The sequence below is a fragment of the Trachurus japonicus genome, chromosome 7, assembly GCF_045865225.1.
Source record: "Trachurus japonicus isolate A0001 chromosome 7, Traja_1.0".
Classification (NCBI taxonomy): domain Eukaryota; kingdom Metazoa; phylum Chordata; class Actinopteri; order Carangiformes; family Carangidae; genus Trachurus; species Trachurus japonicus.
Window position 1 is genome coordinate 19093895 of NC_140913.1, and position 19048 is coordinate 19112942.

The following is a 19048-nucleotide window of genomic DNA, read 5'->3' on the forward strand; positions in this document are numbered from 1 at the left end:
CTGCCAACTCCAACAAATACACAAGTCCTTCAAGAGCATTTTTGTACCGCTTGTGTTTTTTCCAAATGTCATACACTGAAAACTGAAGACTGAAAGTTAATACATGGAAAGCAAAACACGGAAAAAATGGGTATTTTATCTCATTCACAATACACAGCGAAGAAAACTGTGCATAGTACAATGACACCGAGGAATAAAATTAAACACTTTGCTCACTCAGCTGTCACATTACTGGAATATTTAAATGGCCAAGTGGATAATACTGAAGGTTCAAAATGAACGTGTATTGGTTTTTACATAGCTTTTAATGCACAACAGTGCAGCTGTTTGTAGTTGAAGGCACTTTCAAGAAAATATCTTAACCCACCTAATGCTATTCCTGTCTCTCTCTCGACTGTGCTATCAATTAAAAGCAATAAAAAGCCCCAAAAATATACTTAAAAAAAAATAAAAAATTGAACACATCTATTTAGAACAGAGACGGAACATTTTATTCAAACAAATAAACATGCATATCAACTCTTTAAGGGAGAGATTTAACTGCTTTGAATTATTAAAATAACTGTTGCATAAATAATCACAATTTCTATTTTCAGTGAACATTTTATAAAAGTCCATCACCTCTGAAACTAAACATTTTTCAATTGACAGAGCATCGGGGACATTTCAGGCCTCCCCTTCCACAGTGCAAAATGAAACTGTTCTCCTTCAAAAGTCTCATGAACGTAATATTCTCTGTGAAGTAACAGCCCAACAGAGACACTTATCATAAAAGAGCAACATCTTCTACAGTTTTGTCGTCATATACTTTGAATCAATTCGACTCTAAGGGGAAGGTCAGGAAGTTCTTGGAGGATTCATGCCTGAGCTTTCCTTTGGAGACACCGTTTAATGAAGGCCCTCTCGTCCCATTGGTTTGGGGGAAGCATGTGGGCGCCGTTATGGACACACAGGATGGTCATTTCCTCGGCGTACTGGAGATTCTGCAGCAGCTGAAAAACAAAACACAGCAGGAGATACAGTTCAGGAAAATGAAGAGCACTGACTCGGGGGGGCAAAAACAACAGATGCACAGTTTCACATGAAGCAATTATTTGTTTTATGGCCATTCAGTGCAACAGGCAACAGTGTTAAAAGTATCAGTTGATAAAGCAAATAATTGTCTTTTTACACATCCATCCAAATGCAGCGACATAACATTCATTTACACAATGGTTGAAAAAAGTCCAATTTTGTTTTTTTGTCTCTACTGCATCCTGAAGGAAACATCTGTTGAATCAGCAGCTTGTCACTACCTTTGTCTGTCTGCTCTGAGTGAACAGAGCTAAACAGAAACAGTCTCCTTTTCCCCACTGATCCCTCACTCATGAGAAGGTAAAAAGAAAAATACTTACTTTTGGTGTTATGAAGAAATACTGGGATGTTGTCCCTTTGCAGGCCGTGCGGACCACGATGTCAAAGACTCTTCTCTCATTCACAGGGTCCATTCCCTACACACAACGAAATAAATGAATGAATAAATAAAACCAAATACATGCATACTGTATGTAATGTAACACAGTTGCTTTGCTGACACATTTCCCTTATAGAAGTCAAAGTACAGAATAAACCAATAGGAAACGTTTGTACATTTCTCCTGCCTGCATGTGTGTGAGGATGTGCTGCGCCATGACCTCACTGTTAAGTCATAATGAAAGAAAGCAGTGCAGCAGCAGTTTTGACCCTACAGCACCACTCCATGGCCTCTTATGAAGCACCTCACTGCACTCAGCGTATGTCATGTTATTTTCCACCTCTTTTAATTTTTCTGCAGTTTTCTATTTCGTTTCTATTTTCATGCTTTGGCACTGTTCCTAAATGACTGTATTCCTGAGACAGAAATACCACAAAGGTTGTTTTGTTTTGTTTTTTTAAAGCGCTCTGAGCTCATTCCTCTCAGACTTTGTTTAATACACACTTGGATTATTTTTACAGAATTGCTCATTTAATTGCCCCGCATTTATTCATTTCAAAGACTGTTGTTAAAACACCATAATAAACTCTCGTCTTCAGTTCTGATGTATTGTATTGAACGTGATGCACTGACCCGACCACAGAGACTGAAGTGGTTTTGTGTTTCTTGTACAATTATACAAACCTCATGCCTGCTTTCATGGCAACAATTACAGCAGCTTCAGTGTTACGTTCATATTGTCGAAAAGGAAAAAGCTGTGTGTGTGTGTCCCGGTCCTACCTGGTTGATCTCGTCCACCACCCTGAAGGGGCAGCGGTTGAGCTCCTGCAGGGCCATGAGGTAGAGCATTGTGGAGACGCTGCGCTCTCCTCCACTCTGATGGTGAGCCGTCAGCTCGTGGAGCTGAGTGCTGCTGTGAAACTTCACCCGAATACGGATTCCATATTTGTCATACTCCTCCTGCAGTGGGAAAACAGTAGCCACGCTTTGGATCTGAAGGTGACCTCGAAAGTCACCTTCAGATCACACACATTAAGTTCTTTGAAAGCTTCTACTCTTCAATACTTTTAACTATTCGCTCTGCAATGCTGTTATAGTTATACAGTGGAAGCACATACTGTGTGTCATCCTGAACTCAAGAGAAATGTGTATTAAATGAAAACATTTAGAGTAATCTTTTACTTATTTGTCATTCAAAATTGAAAAAAAAAAAAAAAATTAATCAAATATTAAGATATTTGATTGTTATAATTTGAATATATAACTCAGAAAATAAGAAGAAATGGCCACTAAAATCTTCTCCAAGGTGTCAGATCATGGGTTTGTCTGTTTACCTCATTCTCTGCATGCAGATCCACCTCCCCTGCACACTGCATGGAGCGGAAGAAGTCGCTGAACTTATCATTAATCTGTTCAACCAGTTGCTTCAGAGGGTTCAGCCAGCGTTCCTTGGCCTGCAACAAAAACAAGCCCACAGCATTATTCACTCGTACCAGAGATGAACCATTTTTCTGAAAGACTTAAATAAGTCAAACTGTCAGAGCAACTACAGCAGCAACATAGTCATCACCTCAGATATGTTCTGCCTGTAGGCGTTGAGGGCATTGCTCTTATCTTCCAGCTCGTTCTCCAGATGTTTGATTTCCTGCTCTCTCCTGTTGAACTCGTCAACGACCTTCACAGCAGAGACAAACATTCACACTTGTAAATAAATAAATGGCTGAGTGTTAAATGGTTCATACGCTCTGATTGCACTTTTCTGTCCCAAAGGTCTAATGTTGCCAAATCACATTTTAATAACACAAGCATTGTAATCATTTATGTGCCCTTTCCCAATTATTGGTGCCAGAGCTTTAAAATAACCACATTACTGGTATTTAATTGGATTTTTCAGGTCATTTTCACCCAGTTGTGGAATTAAGTCAAATAAAAATCGGCGATTTCTTCTCGGCTTTCAAGGCTTGACGAGATAATTCAGAGCTGGAGAAAACAGGCTCGAGATTTCTACTCTGCCTCCTGAGAATTAAGCCATAATTATGTTTTTAAAGAAATAATGGGCAAATTACACTTTCACTAAGACCAGTGAAGCACTCAGCTCTGGACCGCTCCTCGTTCAGCATGGCATCAATCTCGTCCAGTGTGTCGGGCAGCTTGCTGAAAGCCTGCAGTGACAAAAGAGCATGCATCATTAACATTTTATAAATACTGCTGGTAATATTTTGATGTACAAATGGCCAGCTGCGCAATATTAGCCTGCATGGCAGGGTAATACTGTGCAGGAATTATAGAGGGGGAGGCTTGTTTCACTTATTCAGTGACTGAGACAAACACTAACATTACGCAGGTCCTCTGGTAGTGACTCGTCAGCCTGCATCCTGCAGCTCGACTTTGCTCTCCTCAGCTGGCCTTTGCAGTGCTCTGTCAGCTGAACCTTCCTCTGCTCCAGACGGTTGAATTTTTGCTACAAGAGCACATGGACACACACGAGTGAGACACAGCAAGAAGATAAAAGGACAAGGACATAATGGACACTCCAGCTACATGGGGACTTTTGACTCCTAGTCCTGTGCATAAACACTTAAATGAAACACATACATCAGTGGTCTTAAGTTCAGTGGCGCCTTCTCTGCAGTCATTTTCCAGCTTGGATTTCTCCGCTGTCAGCCCCACCGTCTCCAGGGCCAGGTACACCTTCTCCATAGTCAACTTGGCTCGAAGCTACACACGAGGCACAGACCAGAAAAACAGAGGGCACACCCAGAGTCAGACACACAAGAGGCAGAGAAAGATCATGAGGTTAGGTTTGCATTAAAAAAGCAATGATCTTAAACATCCATTACCACCAATAATGACCTTTGTTACTGTTAAATTGTTAAATTCATTCATTCAACAATGAAAGGCTGACTAGAGGGTGGAGCTCTAGTCCAATTATGTCACATGAAAGCATGAGGGATATGTAAGATTACAAAAATCCCAAAGAGTCAAAGCAACAACAGGCTCCTGGACATTATCCGAATTTTAAGGGTCAGATGCAATACAGTGACATATAGGATCATTTTAGTTATAAATGTATTATCCGTACCTTCATTTGGGCCGTGAACGCTGAGACTATGAGCACCTTCTGGGAATTGACATTCGCAATTTTCTCTTTTGTCTCCTCCTCAATCTTCTTCAGGTCGATGACATTCTGCTCCATCTGCCTGAGACTGAACACAGGGGAGGGGTACAACACTTCTTTTAAGAACTGTGTTAACTAAACTAAACTATTATTTCATACTTAGGTGTAAACACACAGTGTTACATGACAAGGAGGAAACTCAGTCCTTCAGATGTACCTGTCTTGTTTGGTGCTGATTTTCTGCTCCAGTTGTCTCTTTTTGCCTTTTAGTTCAGAGAGACGCTTCTTCTCTGCCAGAAGTTCATTGTCACGGCGATCCAAGGCGGCTGATTCTGTCTGCAGAGCCCTCATCCGATCGTCAATTTCCCGTATTCTCAGCTCACATGTCTGGTGACGGAGGGAGTTCACGGTAAAATCCTTGACTAAGTTGTCATTCAAATTCTCACATGTTAAAATTCAATTCATCACAGTGCGTCAGATTTATAGAGATGCCAAAGTTATACATTATTATTATTATTATTATTATTAAGAGAACAGCTTGATCTGTGCCTCCACGGTTCCTCCAGTGTCTCACCCTCAGCTGCTGCTCCAGCTGTCGTCTCTCTTCAGCATCAACAGTGATAATGAGGTACTGGGACGAGGGCACAGCAGAGCTACTGGTGCTTATCTTGTTGGAGTAAAAGGACCTCTTCACTGAGTACCTCTCCTCTGTTGTGTATAACACCTTGAGGTAAGGCTCCTCAATCACCTTTGAGAAAGAAAATGAACAGAAAGGTTGAAGTCAGCAGAGATATTAATGCCTACTCTGCTTGAAATTAAACCAGCAGTAATAATATGAAGTTACATTTTCAATTTAGCAACTTATTTCAAAAGCGATATGACATCTCTGGAGGGCACCAGGCAACAGTAAATACAATGGTAATTTTTATTGGTGATGCACATTTACAGACCTCAGTGAAATCAAGTCTCTACCACTACATTGGCTACATCCAACGAATACAGTCTCCATCCAGATGACTGTTTTGGCTCCGTATTCACTATCCAAATTCAGTGTCCACCTCTGGTAGTGGAGGCAGATAAGATCCACTCCTTCCACAACCATGGGTGTCTGTTATCTAACTCTAAAACCCAGGAGTTACGTGGACAGGAGGCGAAAACGTAGAGAGAACAGTTTTAAAATGAAAACACAGTAGTGTGGACGTAGCCAGTGTCTCTTGAGACTATTTGACCAAAGTGGTTGTTCTCCTCCCTGTTCTGAGAACTTGAACAGCGTGGGAACGTACCGTTGTAATCATGGATTTGGTTTGCTCATTGCCCACAGGGACGTCATGCACCTTGTACTGGTGACAGAGGTAGCTCATCACCTCATCAGGTGCATCAAACATCTCACGTAAAAAGGTGAAGAACCCAAAACGCCTGCAAATATGAACAAAGTAAACAGACAAGAAATGGTCACAGACAAAAACACAATTATACTTCTAAATAGGTTTAGTTATATTTGACCAGTTGATTTTTTTTGTTTTGTTTTTTCACCTCAGCGACTCAATACTTCGGGAAGGCTGCCGCTTCGAGCACGAGTCCACTGGAGCTGAAATGCAGTTCACCTTCAAGTTCTTCTTGTCACGGACCTGAGGGTCAGAACAGATAAAAGTCAGTTTTTTCATTTAGGGTGGGGATGAACTACTAGATTATTCACACAAAGGATTAGGTTTGGGATTTGTGCAAAGTTCAGCTCAACTATAATTTGACCTCAGTCATGAACTTCTCCATGTCATCTTTCCTCTGGAAGACAAACGCCCGCAGGTCATGGAATGAGATGTGATTTTCCACGTACTTGGCGAAGCGATGATCTCTAACGTTGATCTGAGGAACAGAGAAAGAGCAACAAAAAAAAATTAGTAGTATATAACACATGATAACATGGTTGTAAGCAGATAAAAGGACATTTGGGTGTCTATCAATCACATGGCTGGCAGCTCGATTCACAGCTGCTCCTGTCCTTGTGTCTGTGACTCTGAAACTCAGATTGTGATTGATCGTGTGGCATCGCACGTGTGTTTGTGCCCAATACAAATGCTGTTATCAACTGCCAAGTGTTGGTGTACACTATTCATCAACAATTACTTCTACGAGAAAACATTTTATAATATTTCCATTTCATCTTCATTCATTCATTCATTCATCATACACTCTACTCCATTATTTGGGCAATAGTTGTTGGTAAAACAGCCCAGTAATAAAGACTTTCTCTGGCACTCACCACCAGCATCATGGGCTCATGGACATTCCCATCAAACTGGTCTCTGTTTTGTCTGAGCCACTGGAGGGCTTCATGTGTGTCCCTGTGACGTCCTCGCAGCTTTTCCTCTTTGGCATTCATCATGTTGTTCATGTCATTGAGCTTTCTCTCCAACACTGGCAATAAAAATCAATAAACATAATTTACATGAAAGGCTGAGTGAGCAGCATCGTAATGTTTAACGTGCTTCATAATTAGATTTTTGCTCATGCAGAGGACACCGTGAAGTTTGTGGCAGACAGACACTCACTCCTGGACTCAGCGGTGAGGTTGTCCTTCTCCCTGCGGAGGTCGGCCCTCTCTCCTTCGATCTTGGCTCTGTCCTCCTGGATGCGTCTCAGCTCGGCGTTGATGGCATTGATCGCAGGTGTCACATCTGGCTGATCACCAACTTTGGCGAGCTCTGCCTTCAGGTCGTCGATGGTGCGTCTGGTGTTGCTGATTCGCTTCTGATGATCTTCCTCCTCTGTCCGCTTCAGTCTGAGCGTTTGTTTAATATCTTCAATCTGAAGACAGAGGAGTCATCCATTAGGAAAAACATAGGGTTTCCTTTGTACAAGACTGTAACATTAATAATATAAAAACATTAATTACAGAAATCACATGCCATTCCTGTTCACATCCATTCTGTAGTCCTACCTCTCTGTGTTTCCGATCCAACTGATCTTGTTTCTGTTTGCACTTGTTCGAGGATTCTTTGATCGCAGCAGTCTGAAAAACATCAAACACAAATATTAACATTGCAGTGTCCATTACACTCCAGAGAAACATGGCCAAAACACCTATCCTTTAATTTCTAATGACAATATTGATCCTTATTTCAAAGGGTTTATAATTCATTTTATTTATCCCTGATTCACATTCGGTATGGATCAAAGAGATAAACTGTCGATAATGGGGGCAGGGTTCTCAAGTGTGATACTCAAAAAATGTCTAAAAGTTGTAGGCAGCATAATGATCTAATTAATTCACAATCACAATTCCTGTCAAATTCTCATGGATGACAACTACTAAACAAGATTGAAAGTAAACAACATCAGTTTTCCACACATGTACAAAAAATGAACACATCACTGCCCAGATTGGAGTCTAACAAGCTCCGCTTTGCTTTTCACCTTAGCCTTTATTTGTGCCTCAGTGGGCTTCAGCTGGTTGTCAATCTCCTGGATTTTCCTCAGCATGGGTGTCTGGGCCTGCCTTAGTGCAGCAAGCTGTCTTTTGGCATCGTCTCGCTCCTTCTTGACACCCTCAAGCTCCTTACGGGTGGTCTCATACTCCTAATGCCACAAAGAAACAGGGACACATCCAACACCGTCACAGGACCAGCTTTTCTCAGACTGCAGACTGCGTACTGTTTATTTGTCTCTCTCATTTGGTTTCAGTGTTTCATTTCACTCACCACCCACGGTTTCTTCTTCTCAAGCAATTCAATCACATCCAGATGCCTCTTCTTTTCATAGTAACGGTTCACATCATGTTTGTTCCTCTCATTCCTCTGCTTGGCCTTCTCCAGGAAGCTAGCCCGCTCATTCACGACGTTCTAAAAGGGAAACAAGACGAACACTGAAAATCCTGACAAAACCAAATGTTTTACATAGAAGAAAAACGTAAATAAACTCAGAAGAGATGTGGGATAATTGTATTGAGAACATCAATGATAGTTCTGCAAGACACAATTTGATATAATTCAATGTAGTACATAGACACATACATAGGCTCCCTCCAAACAGCAGAAAGCTAATTTCGCAATCTTGGAAATCCAAAAAGACTGCTACATTTGAAATGTGGCTGTGGGAGTTGGGGAATGTATTACATTTAGAAGAAGAAAAAAAACGTACATTACGTCAGCTAAAGAGTGTCTGGAAATTGACCTAATGCTCATCTGTCACTGTGCAATTATGTCCTGTTTGTTGAATGTCAAAAACCTCAGTCAGAAAACCTGTACTGTTCTCTGTATAACCACCAATATGAATATGTTTCTATTCTTCTGTTGTGAAAAGCTTTAATAATCTGTGGTGTAAGACTGTGTGACTGTGTAGTGTTCTGCTTACCACTGTAGAGAAGACACAGACATTTACAGATGCCGCATAAATAATAACTAGATACAACAGGTATACAAAGGATGGTTTAATAACGTTACCTCCAGTTCTCGTTCTTTGTTGCGAAAGTTTTTGAGCTCGCAGTGGTACTCGTACATCTCTGGTGGTCCCACTGACTTCTCAGTTGCTTCCAACAACTCAGTTTTCGACATCTTGGCAAACTCTCCCACTTTTTCCTGTAAGGACAAACCAGCAAGAAAACAGTGAGGAAGGAGTTAATCAGATGAAGCCTGTTAGATGTTAAGAGTTTTATACACCTTCACTTTAAAGACCCACTCCCGTGAAAATCGTGTTTTCTGAGCTTTTCACATGTTCCTGTGGCATTTTTCTTGTGTTAGAGCACATATCAGCAGAGAAGGAAGTGCAAAATTGCACTTCAGAGTTTTTCTGCCTTCAAACTGCTGTGAACCAATGGCAGACGCGAACTGGCAGTTTCAGGAAGACTGGAGTTGAGGGTGTCACAGCTCCAGGGGAGGGCACTAGTGCTACAAGCTCCCGCCCCGCTCTGCATCTGGCTCAGAGGTGAAAGCCTTCACAGCTCGGTGTAGCTGTGAAGGTATAATAGGTATAGCTCACCTGGTAGAGCAGCTTGCACCATGAGCAAGGACTATGTTCCAGTCTGGGATCGAATCCCAGTGTGGAGTTTTACGCTAAACGCGCTGAATCTGTAATTGTACAATGTCCAGCTGTCAGCAAGCAGGGGGGTGGGGTGCGAGGAGGTGGCTGGGCGGGTGCAGAGCAGCGCAGTCTCCGCCCACCCTCCAGAGGTGCATTGCTAATGTGCATGGCTAATGAGCTGGTTTTAAAATGGCCGAAAAGGGTCGCGGGAGTGGGACTTTAAGAAAGGACTGTTATGGCTATTTAAGTTAGCCATAGAAAACTCCAGCAGCCATTTCTTTAACAAGCTGGCCATGCATATGCACGTAACCAAAGCCCTTCTATTTAGAACGTCTCTGACGTAACCCAGTGATGAAAACTAACCTGAGGCAGGAACTGGCAGAGGTTGCTGACTTGGATGCGCAGAGCCTTGACCTCCTCTTCCACATTTTTCTGGTTACAGTGTCTGCCATTCAGCATCCACAGAGACTGGTTGTTCTCCACATGGATCTCTCTATGAATCACTATGCTCCCATCATTTTTGCACCTTGAGTAACAAGAAGGGGATTCGACAATCAGATCTATCTAGCACTGGGTAAAAATGACATAGTTGATTCACAAAATCACATTACATGGACAATTTATCAATGGTGAAAGGTTGTTAAATTTAAGGTGGAAGTGTGTCTCTGTAAAATATGTTAGGGATAATACAATTGCATAATTTCTAATTTGATTCCTTAGGAAGTTCCAAACAATGTAACAAAAATATTTCACAAAAAGCTCATCTACCATTTGCAGAAGAATTAAAAACCCTGATGGCTGAAGGTACAAAGGACCTTCTATATTTATTTAGATACTCCTAGTTAAGTAAGAGTGTATGTCTATGTGCTATCATAACTTACAGTTCAATCTCAATAAATCCTTTATGGCACCCACGTTTGACATAAAGCCCAACCTATGGGGGAAAAAAACACAAACAAATCCTTTCAACAATCACCAGAGTTGTAAATTCAATCATTTATTATCAGATGAAACAGATGCATAATACTAAACTGAGTGCAAGTACATGACACTTGACATCACATGATGAGTGCATCTGTAAGTGGCATGGTTTCCCTGCTACTCACCTTATCGCCTCTGCCCAGGATAGTTGTCTTGCCAGCCAGACCCAGACAGATGGCACACACAATGCTGGACTTGCCGGTTCCATTAGCTCCGACAATCATGTTGAGATTTGGTCCAGGATACACCACAGAGTAGTCGTATGTTCTGTGAAAATTACAAGGGAAATACGTGAGGGTTTTCCTGTAGCATTTTACAGCAGAAGTGGTCTGGCTTGCCTGGAATAAAGACAACATCTACTAACATCACATAAATGAACATGTTTTGATGAAAATAACACTAATCTGATGAAAGCCACAGTTGCATATAGCATACATAATGAGCATGGCAATTGTTTACACTCTCATTTACTCACAAAGTTCTGCTTAACAATTTAGAAAATGCTTTGATTGTCTCGTTTTGATAAACCCATAAAATGTTAACATTTGGTCATATATGTACATTATATATGTATGTGTGTGAAGGTGTAAATGTAATGTAAATATTTTCACAAGATCCTAAAACCTGAGCAAAGTAATAGAGTGAAAACAGTAGAAAACTCTTCATTTTTACACAGAATTTGGATTTGTTCCCAACAGTATTAAGCTTTGTCTGGTACTCAAAAGACCTTATTGTGGACTTGGTGATGTGAGTTAAAGTTACTCAGTGGTGTAGTCGTCTATCTATGTGATATGGAGGTAGTACATCCACTTAGATTGCGTTAATATTTTAGTATACCCCCCACAACAAAACGACCTACTTATACTCTAATACAGATATGAACAGTGCACCTACTTAAAAAGCATTAAGATGTCTGTATGCCCACTACAACAAAGACTACACCACTCCAGTTCACATCACAGCACTGCAGTGTCACCGGTGCAGTCCCATGTTGGCTAACTCTCAGCAGCCTTTCTCAGAGGGCACACAACTTTGTCACGTTAATATAGCAGCCAAATAAAACAAAACAAAGAGCAGCATGTAAGTTAGCGCCAATACATTAGCACTGTTGTCCATCACTTTCTGCCATTCTCGGTTTCGCTCTAACGTCGCTCCAGTGCTGTTGACTGACAGTCGAAGACGAGCAGCAACTTACAGGAAGTTTTTCATAGTGATGCGCCGTATCGACCCCTCCACATAGCGACCGTCCGCCTCGCCCCCGTCGCCCTGGCTGGCTATGAGGGGCTTACCGGAGCGGACAGACGTCTGTGAGCTGCTGTTGACCTGGCTGAGTCGCTGTCTTTTGCTTGTCTCCGCCATGGTTCACACATGAGACGGGGAAACTACCTGCTGCTTGAACCGTGGACAACAACCACAGCTCCAGCCGTGGGTCGTCCTCCTCGCGCGCTTCGTCGAGTAGTTGCTGAGTGCTGATTGGACAAAGGGAGGTCACGTGTGAATAACAAACCTCGACGTCATTGTCGAAGTAGCGTTCATTATCGCGAGACTATGTGTATAGACCTGAAAAGAAAACTTTCATATTTTAAGCGATTAAGAGATGTATCAGTTAATTGCTCTCAGGTGAAATATTTGGTATTATATTAGTGTTTTCATATTCTCCAATTTATTCTGTTTTGAACGTGTGCTGTTTGGGTCATGCATGATAAATAAAAGTCCAAATGCGAATATACTGTAGTATGGATTACTTTGATATGTTCGGCCACATTTCATATTCACAATAAAAACTTTAATACAAAAAGAAACGAATATTAGCCTACTGAGTGGATTCTTTGTATACTGGACTTTGCATGATGTAAAACAGACTATATATGCGTGGCATCATTAAAGTGGCCTCACATTTAGGGCTTATAGGGCATGTGAAAAGGCAGCCAAAATTCAGGAATCCCCGCACTGTTACGGTTTTTCTCCTTTATGTGTCTTGGCCACTTGATGAAATCAGTCATCTTCGCAGACTGACCCCGCAAGTTCTGTGCTCATAGTTGTTGTGTTTGTGACTGTTGTTGGAGAGAGGGGGGGGTGGGGGTGGTGGTAGCTCGATGAAAACACAGACTGGGCAACATGCGACACGATACTCGGTTAAATGGGACAGCGTTTGGCCTCAGACGACGTCCATTTTTGTTAAGAACTCGGGTTTGTGTCGTTAAAAGGCTACGCAAATTGTCGTACGCTTCAAATTTGTCCATCTTCATCCGTTCAAATGAAATCAGATATTTAGGAGCAAACGGTGCTCCGAGTCCGTACTGATAGCCCCACACTGTGGACCCATTGAACAAAAAAAACAAACTACTCTTTATGATGAAAAGTCTTCGTAAAGTCTCTCTTCAGGTCAAACGTAGGCTATGTAAACGTTTCACAGGGTCTGGCACCACGACGACGATGAGTTCGAGAGTAGAACCAGAGTCCTTCTACGTCTCTGGTAGAACCGAACGCAGATCATTCGAAGCGGTTAACGTTCCACCTTCGCCACCGTGTGTGGCTCGTGCCCGGCCCGCTGCTTTTCAGTTGTGGTTCGATCAGAATCGCCTCTTTACTCAGTGTTCGTCGTGAAGTTTGAGACGAATCCCAAAACTAAAGTCAGAACTAGTATATCTGATCAATTCATCACCTCTCACCACAACATGAAGCAGTGGAAGGCCCTGAAGGTTTAACTCTCGCCTGCTGCTCATCGCCACGGGGGCTCGCGAGCGCTTTTCCTATCATCTCCGATCGGAGCAGAGCCAGACTCCGACCGGATCAAATAAGATCAGTGTGTAGGTTTTTTAAAATAAAGTCACATTCACACTCACAAACATCCTACATTCACACAAACACTCACCACTCGCTCTAACCATAGACTGTAACACATACGCACCGCGCACACAACCATTCAAACTATGGAGAACAGGGACTTCCGGGGCGGGATTTAAACCCAGAAGCAGGAAGTAGTCATAGGACAATCGGAGCAGGACATAGTTGTATACTGACCCCATGTGGCCATTAACAGAAAAGACCTCTCTCTCTTTTTTTTATCATATTTATTGCATGAGTAAATTCAAATCTCCTCAACCCCCCAGGATGAAAGATACAGTAACCCCCCCCCTCCCTTCCCAAAAAACCCCAAAACAATTGTTATTATTTTACTGTTGGTATTATTGCATTTGCAGAATGTAATATGACTTTTACTCAGAATGGTTTTATTTCATTTTCACACAACAGTTATATGATGATGTGATTTTGGGCCATGTATTTTTAAAAAGCATGTTCCTTTACTTCTGTAGAGTAGGCCTATTGTGCATTTCTAGTCGCGACGCATTATCCTTAAAAATGCTGTTCCCATCACGTGTTTTGGGTATTGCCCTTGGTCATCATGTGATTTTGATAATATACCTATTAATTGTCCGAGCCTATGTTACTTTTTTGTCAGAATCAGAATCACAATATTAACTTTCTTTGGATAGGATTTTGGAAAATACTAGTTTCAAGTGCTTTGAAGAGGAAAGAGACACCAACATCTTAAAATAACTAACACAAGACACAAACAAAATAAAATAAAAAATAAAATAAAAACCACAAAGGACAGAAGCTGTAACAGTGAGTTGTTTAGATGTTAGCCTGTTTTAGTATGAAGGGATTTGAAGGTTGAGGTGGCCAGCCTGACTTCCTCTGGCACGGCATCCCTGAGCTTTGACAACAAAAGCTCTGTCACCTCTAGTTACAAACCCTCTTTGAGGAGCAGCAGGCGATCCTTGCCAGAGCACCTCCAATTACAATTTGGCTCACATGGATGTTGTCCTTAGAAATAAAATTTGGAGGGAGACACTGATTAGCCTTGAACAGACTTAGTAACATTTTAAAAGCTATTCTAAAATGAGCAGAGATTAAGATGGAGGTGCAAAGATCTTGCTATAATCAATAAATTACAAGACAAAACTGAAAAAATAACAAATTTAACTCATTATGAATTTAAAAAATCACAACAAAAACAAAACATAATTGATCATATTTGTAGCTACTGTGCCCCCCACACTATTCTGCATTTTGGGTGACTGGAAATTAAATAAAGACTGGTCCTAGTGGTTTTGCACTCTACAGCAGAGGACACACAGTAAAAAGACAACGTACTGTTTGTACAGTAACTTAGAACAACTTTCAGTCAGACAGTGGTTTTTTTTTTTTTTTGAAACAGCAGCCAAACCAACTGAATCTCTGGAAGAAAAAACACACGTGCTGCTGCTGCGAAACCATACAGCCTGAAAATCCTTGTTTGTCGGAGCCTTTGTCAACATTAATGGGCTCGGTGGTAGAGCAATGGACTGGCAATAGTGCCGTGCTACGTTGGTTTTAAGCTGCATTTGTGTCGGCGGCAATTAACTAATCTAGTGTCCTTGCCTTGTGGGGGTTGTGAGGTAATCTTGAATGGCGTAATAAGATTTCAGTGTCTACTACCACTATTGACTACAACTGCATGGAGCACTGAGTGCGAGGAGCCCTCATTAATGCCAGTATGTTGGACTTGGATGCAACAAACAAACCAACAACTGATTGACTATGTGAGGAGCTGTGATTCTTTGGATAATGGACTAAAACAGGGGAACTGATACTGGACAGGAACAGTGCACCTCTTGCGCCATTTTGCCATGGAGGGGTCATCTCCAAAGAAAGTGAGTTCTTGCATGTTGTTTTCTTGGACCTTTACTCCTGTCTGGTGAATGAGAGGTTAAGGTCTGCTCTGGTGGCCATCTGTCAAAGCTTGAATTGAATTCACTCTGTCCAAAAGACTTTATATTCTTCCCAATATTATTCTATAAATATACAAAATCTGAGTGTATGCCTTATTACAGGATACTGTCGCTGGGCAATCCAGAATCATCCCTCAGATTAGAACAACAAAGATTATTGAATTTGATGTTCAGCCCCTTCATTGTAGGCCATTACAGACTCTGTGTAATTACATCATTACTTTAGTTTGGTAAACAGTAGGCTACAGCGCAGGTTTTGATTTATCAAGTGTGAATATTTTATGTTCTTGAGAATTATTTCTGCTTTTTTCTGGATACTTAAATTCTCCCTTGACTCTCAAATGACTTCAATCACTTCAGATAACTGATGTAGTTATACGTTGGGTGTAAAATCTGACCCAGGTTTACTGAGTTTTTTTTCTTATACCAGGATGAAAAAGCTCTCTTATTGTCAAGATATTAGGTATGTTGTATTTTCGAAGAACACAGTATTTATCTGACACCAAGAAGAAATCACAGATCATTTGGCTACGACTGGACGTGGATGACAAAAACTAGAATTCAATCCATCAACAATGTTTCTGAGGGTAAACATATGGCAGCGCTACATCTAAGGAATTAATTTGTGCCAATTACAATTCAAAGTGGCTGTGCTTAGAGGGACGTAGAAGTTGTGAGAGATCAGGTGGAATCAGTGAGTTTGCTGGAATTAATCCCAGCCTTGCAGGCCCAGTCTGGAAACAATGGTTTCCATCAGGTCAGACATCAGTCAGGTCACGTCCCGGCTCGCCCGCTCTGCAGGGGCCCGAAGAGGGACAGGATCTGAGGGCTTATGTCGGCGTCAGGGACAGTAAAAGGCACAACTCCAAATACAGAGCCTGAGGGTTATGAGGGTCATCTGTAGGACAGTAATAGCAGGAATATGCTGTTACCTGCCTGAGTAAGGCAGGACAACAACAACAACAGCGTCTGCCATCTGCTCTCTGCTCAATATGATCCGTCCTCCAGCTGATCTGGTTTCACAAGGTGTGGCAGAGGTATCCGTCTGGTTGTGTTACAAGCAACAAGACAGGCCCAGGTCTGATCCACTGTTGTGACATCACAAATGTATAGTTAATATAGATATCAACATATTTTTCATGGTAATTACCACTACCATATGTATATTTCTGGTTTCGCTGTCGTGCCAAACCTGAGTGGCTGACAGAGCTGTTACATCACCTCTGTGCTCCAAGTAAAACACAGCTCACCTGCTTAAGCACCACAGCAGGCACTGTTCCTTTTAACCTTTATCTAATTATACCTTCTGTCCAGTCTGGCGTTGAACAAAATAAAGACGGTGTTTTCATACATCAAGTGTGACATGTTAGTTAGGTCAAATTACTAACAGGGTGTGTCTGTTTTTCTGTTTTCTCTCCCACTTTTAAAACCAACAGAAACCAGGATATGGCCATCATCACAAAAAAGGTATCTTGAGAAGCACATTATACATCTGATGATGCAATGGATAGCAGTATTCGATTGCTAAAAGAATTGTTTAAGGAGCAATTAAAGACTGTTGATCAATCAATTTGTTTGAATGATTGCATGATTTGTTTGATATAATTATCTCTCTGTGCACTAACCAAATGAATTATTTTAATTTCTTTGGTCAATTGACCTAAATATATGAAGCTTAAATGACCAGGAATGTAAAAATACTAGTCAGTAAGCGACAGTGACAGTTAGAGTTTGGAGTAGTTTTAGTTACCTTAGTGGAATTGATCATAGTACAGATATAAGGTTGTTTGTGTTCCTCAGAGAACTCAGTTGGCCACCCACCGCTGTGCCGTCAGTCCACAGGAGACTTCAGCGATGACATTGTTCAGCCCAGGAAACTGAACGGCTCGTCAGTGGACCCACCGAGCTACCAGGACCTCCACAGGGAGCTGCTGCTCAGCCATAAACGGTACAGGAAGTCCAACACCTCCTCTAAACACCTGTTACTGTAGGTGGATTTTGTTGTTCAGTGTGACTGTGACTCTGCTTGACCGTGCAGGGGCCTGCTGCTGGAGGAGAAACCGGAGCTGAAGCGAGTGTTGGAGCAGCGCAGACTGGAGCTGCACAAGGAGGAGGAGATGGCGCGACGGGGGCCCTCGGACCTGGAGACAGAGCTCCGCAAGAGGCAGCAGAAGCTACAAGAGGTCAGAAACATGCAAAATACAGTTAAAAAGTTACTATAAACTTTTTACTCTGGTCCTAATTAACAGTTTTCGTTATTAGTAATATTAGTATAATCATGGCTTTTTAAGGCAACAACATCTAGTTTGGACACATGTCACTTTTGAGTTGTAAACAATCCAACAGAATGCATAAAGCCCTGCTAACCTCTGAGTTGGTTTTATTTGGATAAAGGCTCAATACTAAAAATGTCAGTTTATCCAATAATTCACAGAACATGCAGACTCTTGTCGACAGTAGGCTAAACTACTGTTGGACAGAGGTGGATGACTGACACTGGATGAAAGCAGATATACCGACATACTGACTTTAATTTTTATTTTTTTTCCAGTATGAACAAGAGGAGATCAGGCGGCGGGAGAACCAGCTGAAGATCCCAGAGTTTGTCCGTGTGAGGGACAACCTGAGGCGCACACAGACGTATGAGCACTTTGATCAGTGAGACCCTATATGGCTCCCATCAGCCCCGGCAGCATCTCACCATAGTGGCCATAAATCTTTATGGTCATTGTCTGCTGAGTTTAACACATTAAAAAAAACAACATCACAGAGGCAACAGCTGACTTTGCATCTCTTCACAGAAATATCAGAATTTGCATATGGATCATATAAACCAGGAAATACATAATCCAGATTTAAATACATCTTCACAAAACCACAGCTCTGTTTCCAATGAGAGAGTGGAAGTGCTATTTTTTTTTATTCATAATTAAGCGGATAAATATTTGCAAAGGGAAAGCTACTACTGCTCAGAAGCTGGATATTTTTTATGTTTTCTATGATACTATTTATTTTTTCAAATCATCTTCTCATACTTCTTCAGGGCCACTTCAGTCAAGCCCCGTTCTTACTTAAGAAGACAACTAGATTGTTAACAGACACATTTCTCAACAGACCTGTTTTGTATCAATAGAAATCCCCTCAGTGTTACAAATCTGTTTGTTTATCTGTTTCTGTCATGACTTTTGATTTTTAGTGTGTCCGTGTGCTGTGGAAATAAAGGCTTCATGGTTTGCAGAGATGCGTTGTTTTGCTGGACACAATTCAAAGTACTGGTGACTGATTTGCATGCAGCTCTCCTCCCTGAGGACTCTCACGGTTCTTTCACATGGATATGGGACTTTGTTTAATTAGCTGATCTTTTCATTCCATCACGGGATGATAGGAGAAAGCACAGGCCATCTGGAGGAGGCTTTTCAGGACATATAGGCTGGGAATACCCAAGGGCCTGGTTAAAGCACCGGAGACATTTGGGAAAGTCAGTGAAGCCAGTCCACTGACTGAAGCCAAATAAAAGCAGCCTGTTTCAGAATAGGTTATTTTAGAAAGGTAGTCTTACCCTGTACAGAAAGAGTCAGATCTATCCAGGAAAACTATCAATATAATAAACATTTACAGTGACAGTGGCAGACGTTTTTATCCATAGTGTCTTACAAGTGAGGGACCAGACTAGAGCTTCAGTGAAGTGTGGTCTATACGCCT

At 41.6% G+C, this 19048-nt stretch overlaps 2 protein-coding genes and 1 non-coding gene across 3 annotated transcripts; 1 reads left to right on the forward strand and 2 right to left on the reverse strand.

Annotated features, from left to right (window-relative positions):
- Positions 1–453: 453 nt before the first annotated feature.
- On the reverse strand, positions 454–12047 carry smc5 (structural maintenance of chromosomes 5). The gene is made up of 24 exons (XM_085781854.1): positions 11764–12047; positions 10694–10835; positions 10469–10521; positions 9951–10113; positions 9011–9145; positions 8270–8410; positions 7986–8147; positions 7510–7581; positions 7121–7376; positions 6832–6986; positions 6321–6434; positions 6105–6199; positions 5855–5987; positions 5146–5319; positions 4789–4958; positions 4536–4659; positions 4049–4171; positions 3789–3914; positions 3520–3615; positions 3024–3128; positions 2788–2907; positions 2234–2413; positions 1395–1490; positions 454–992 (listed from the first exon to the last, which is right to left on the reverse strand). The coding sequence occupies exons 1-24, from the start codon at positions 11925–11927 to the stop codon at positions 858–860; spliced, it is 3234 nt and encodes a 1077-aa protein (XP_085637980.1). The 5' UTR covers positions 11928–12047; the 3' UTR covers positions 454–857.
- Positions 12048–13136: 1089 nt separating this feature from the next.
- LOC146984575 (small Cajal body-specific RNA 2) lies at positions 13137–13544 on the reverse strand. Its single transcript, XR_015036234.1, has one exon.
- A 1486-nt stretch (positions 13545–15030) lies between these two features.
- On the forward strand, positions 15031–18583 carry LOC146984576 (protein FAM107B). The gene is made up of 5 exons (XM_085783114.1): positions 15031–15268; positions 16783–16813; positions 17147–17294; positions 17385–17529; positions 17898–18583. The coding sequence occupies exons 1-5, from the start codon at positions 15245–15247 to the stop codon at positions 18006–18008; spliced, it is 459 nt and encodes a 152-aa protein (XP_085639240.1). The 5' UTR covers positions 15031–15244; the 3' UTR covers positions 18009–18583.
- Positions 18584–19048: the final 465 nt, after the last annotated feature.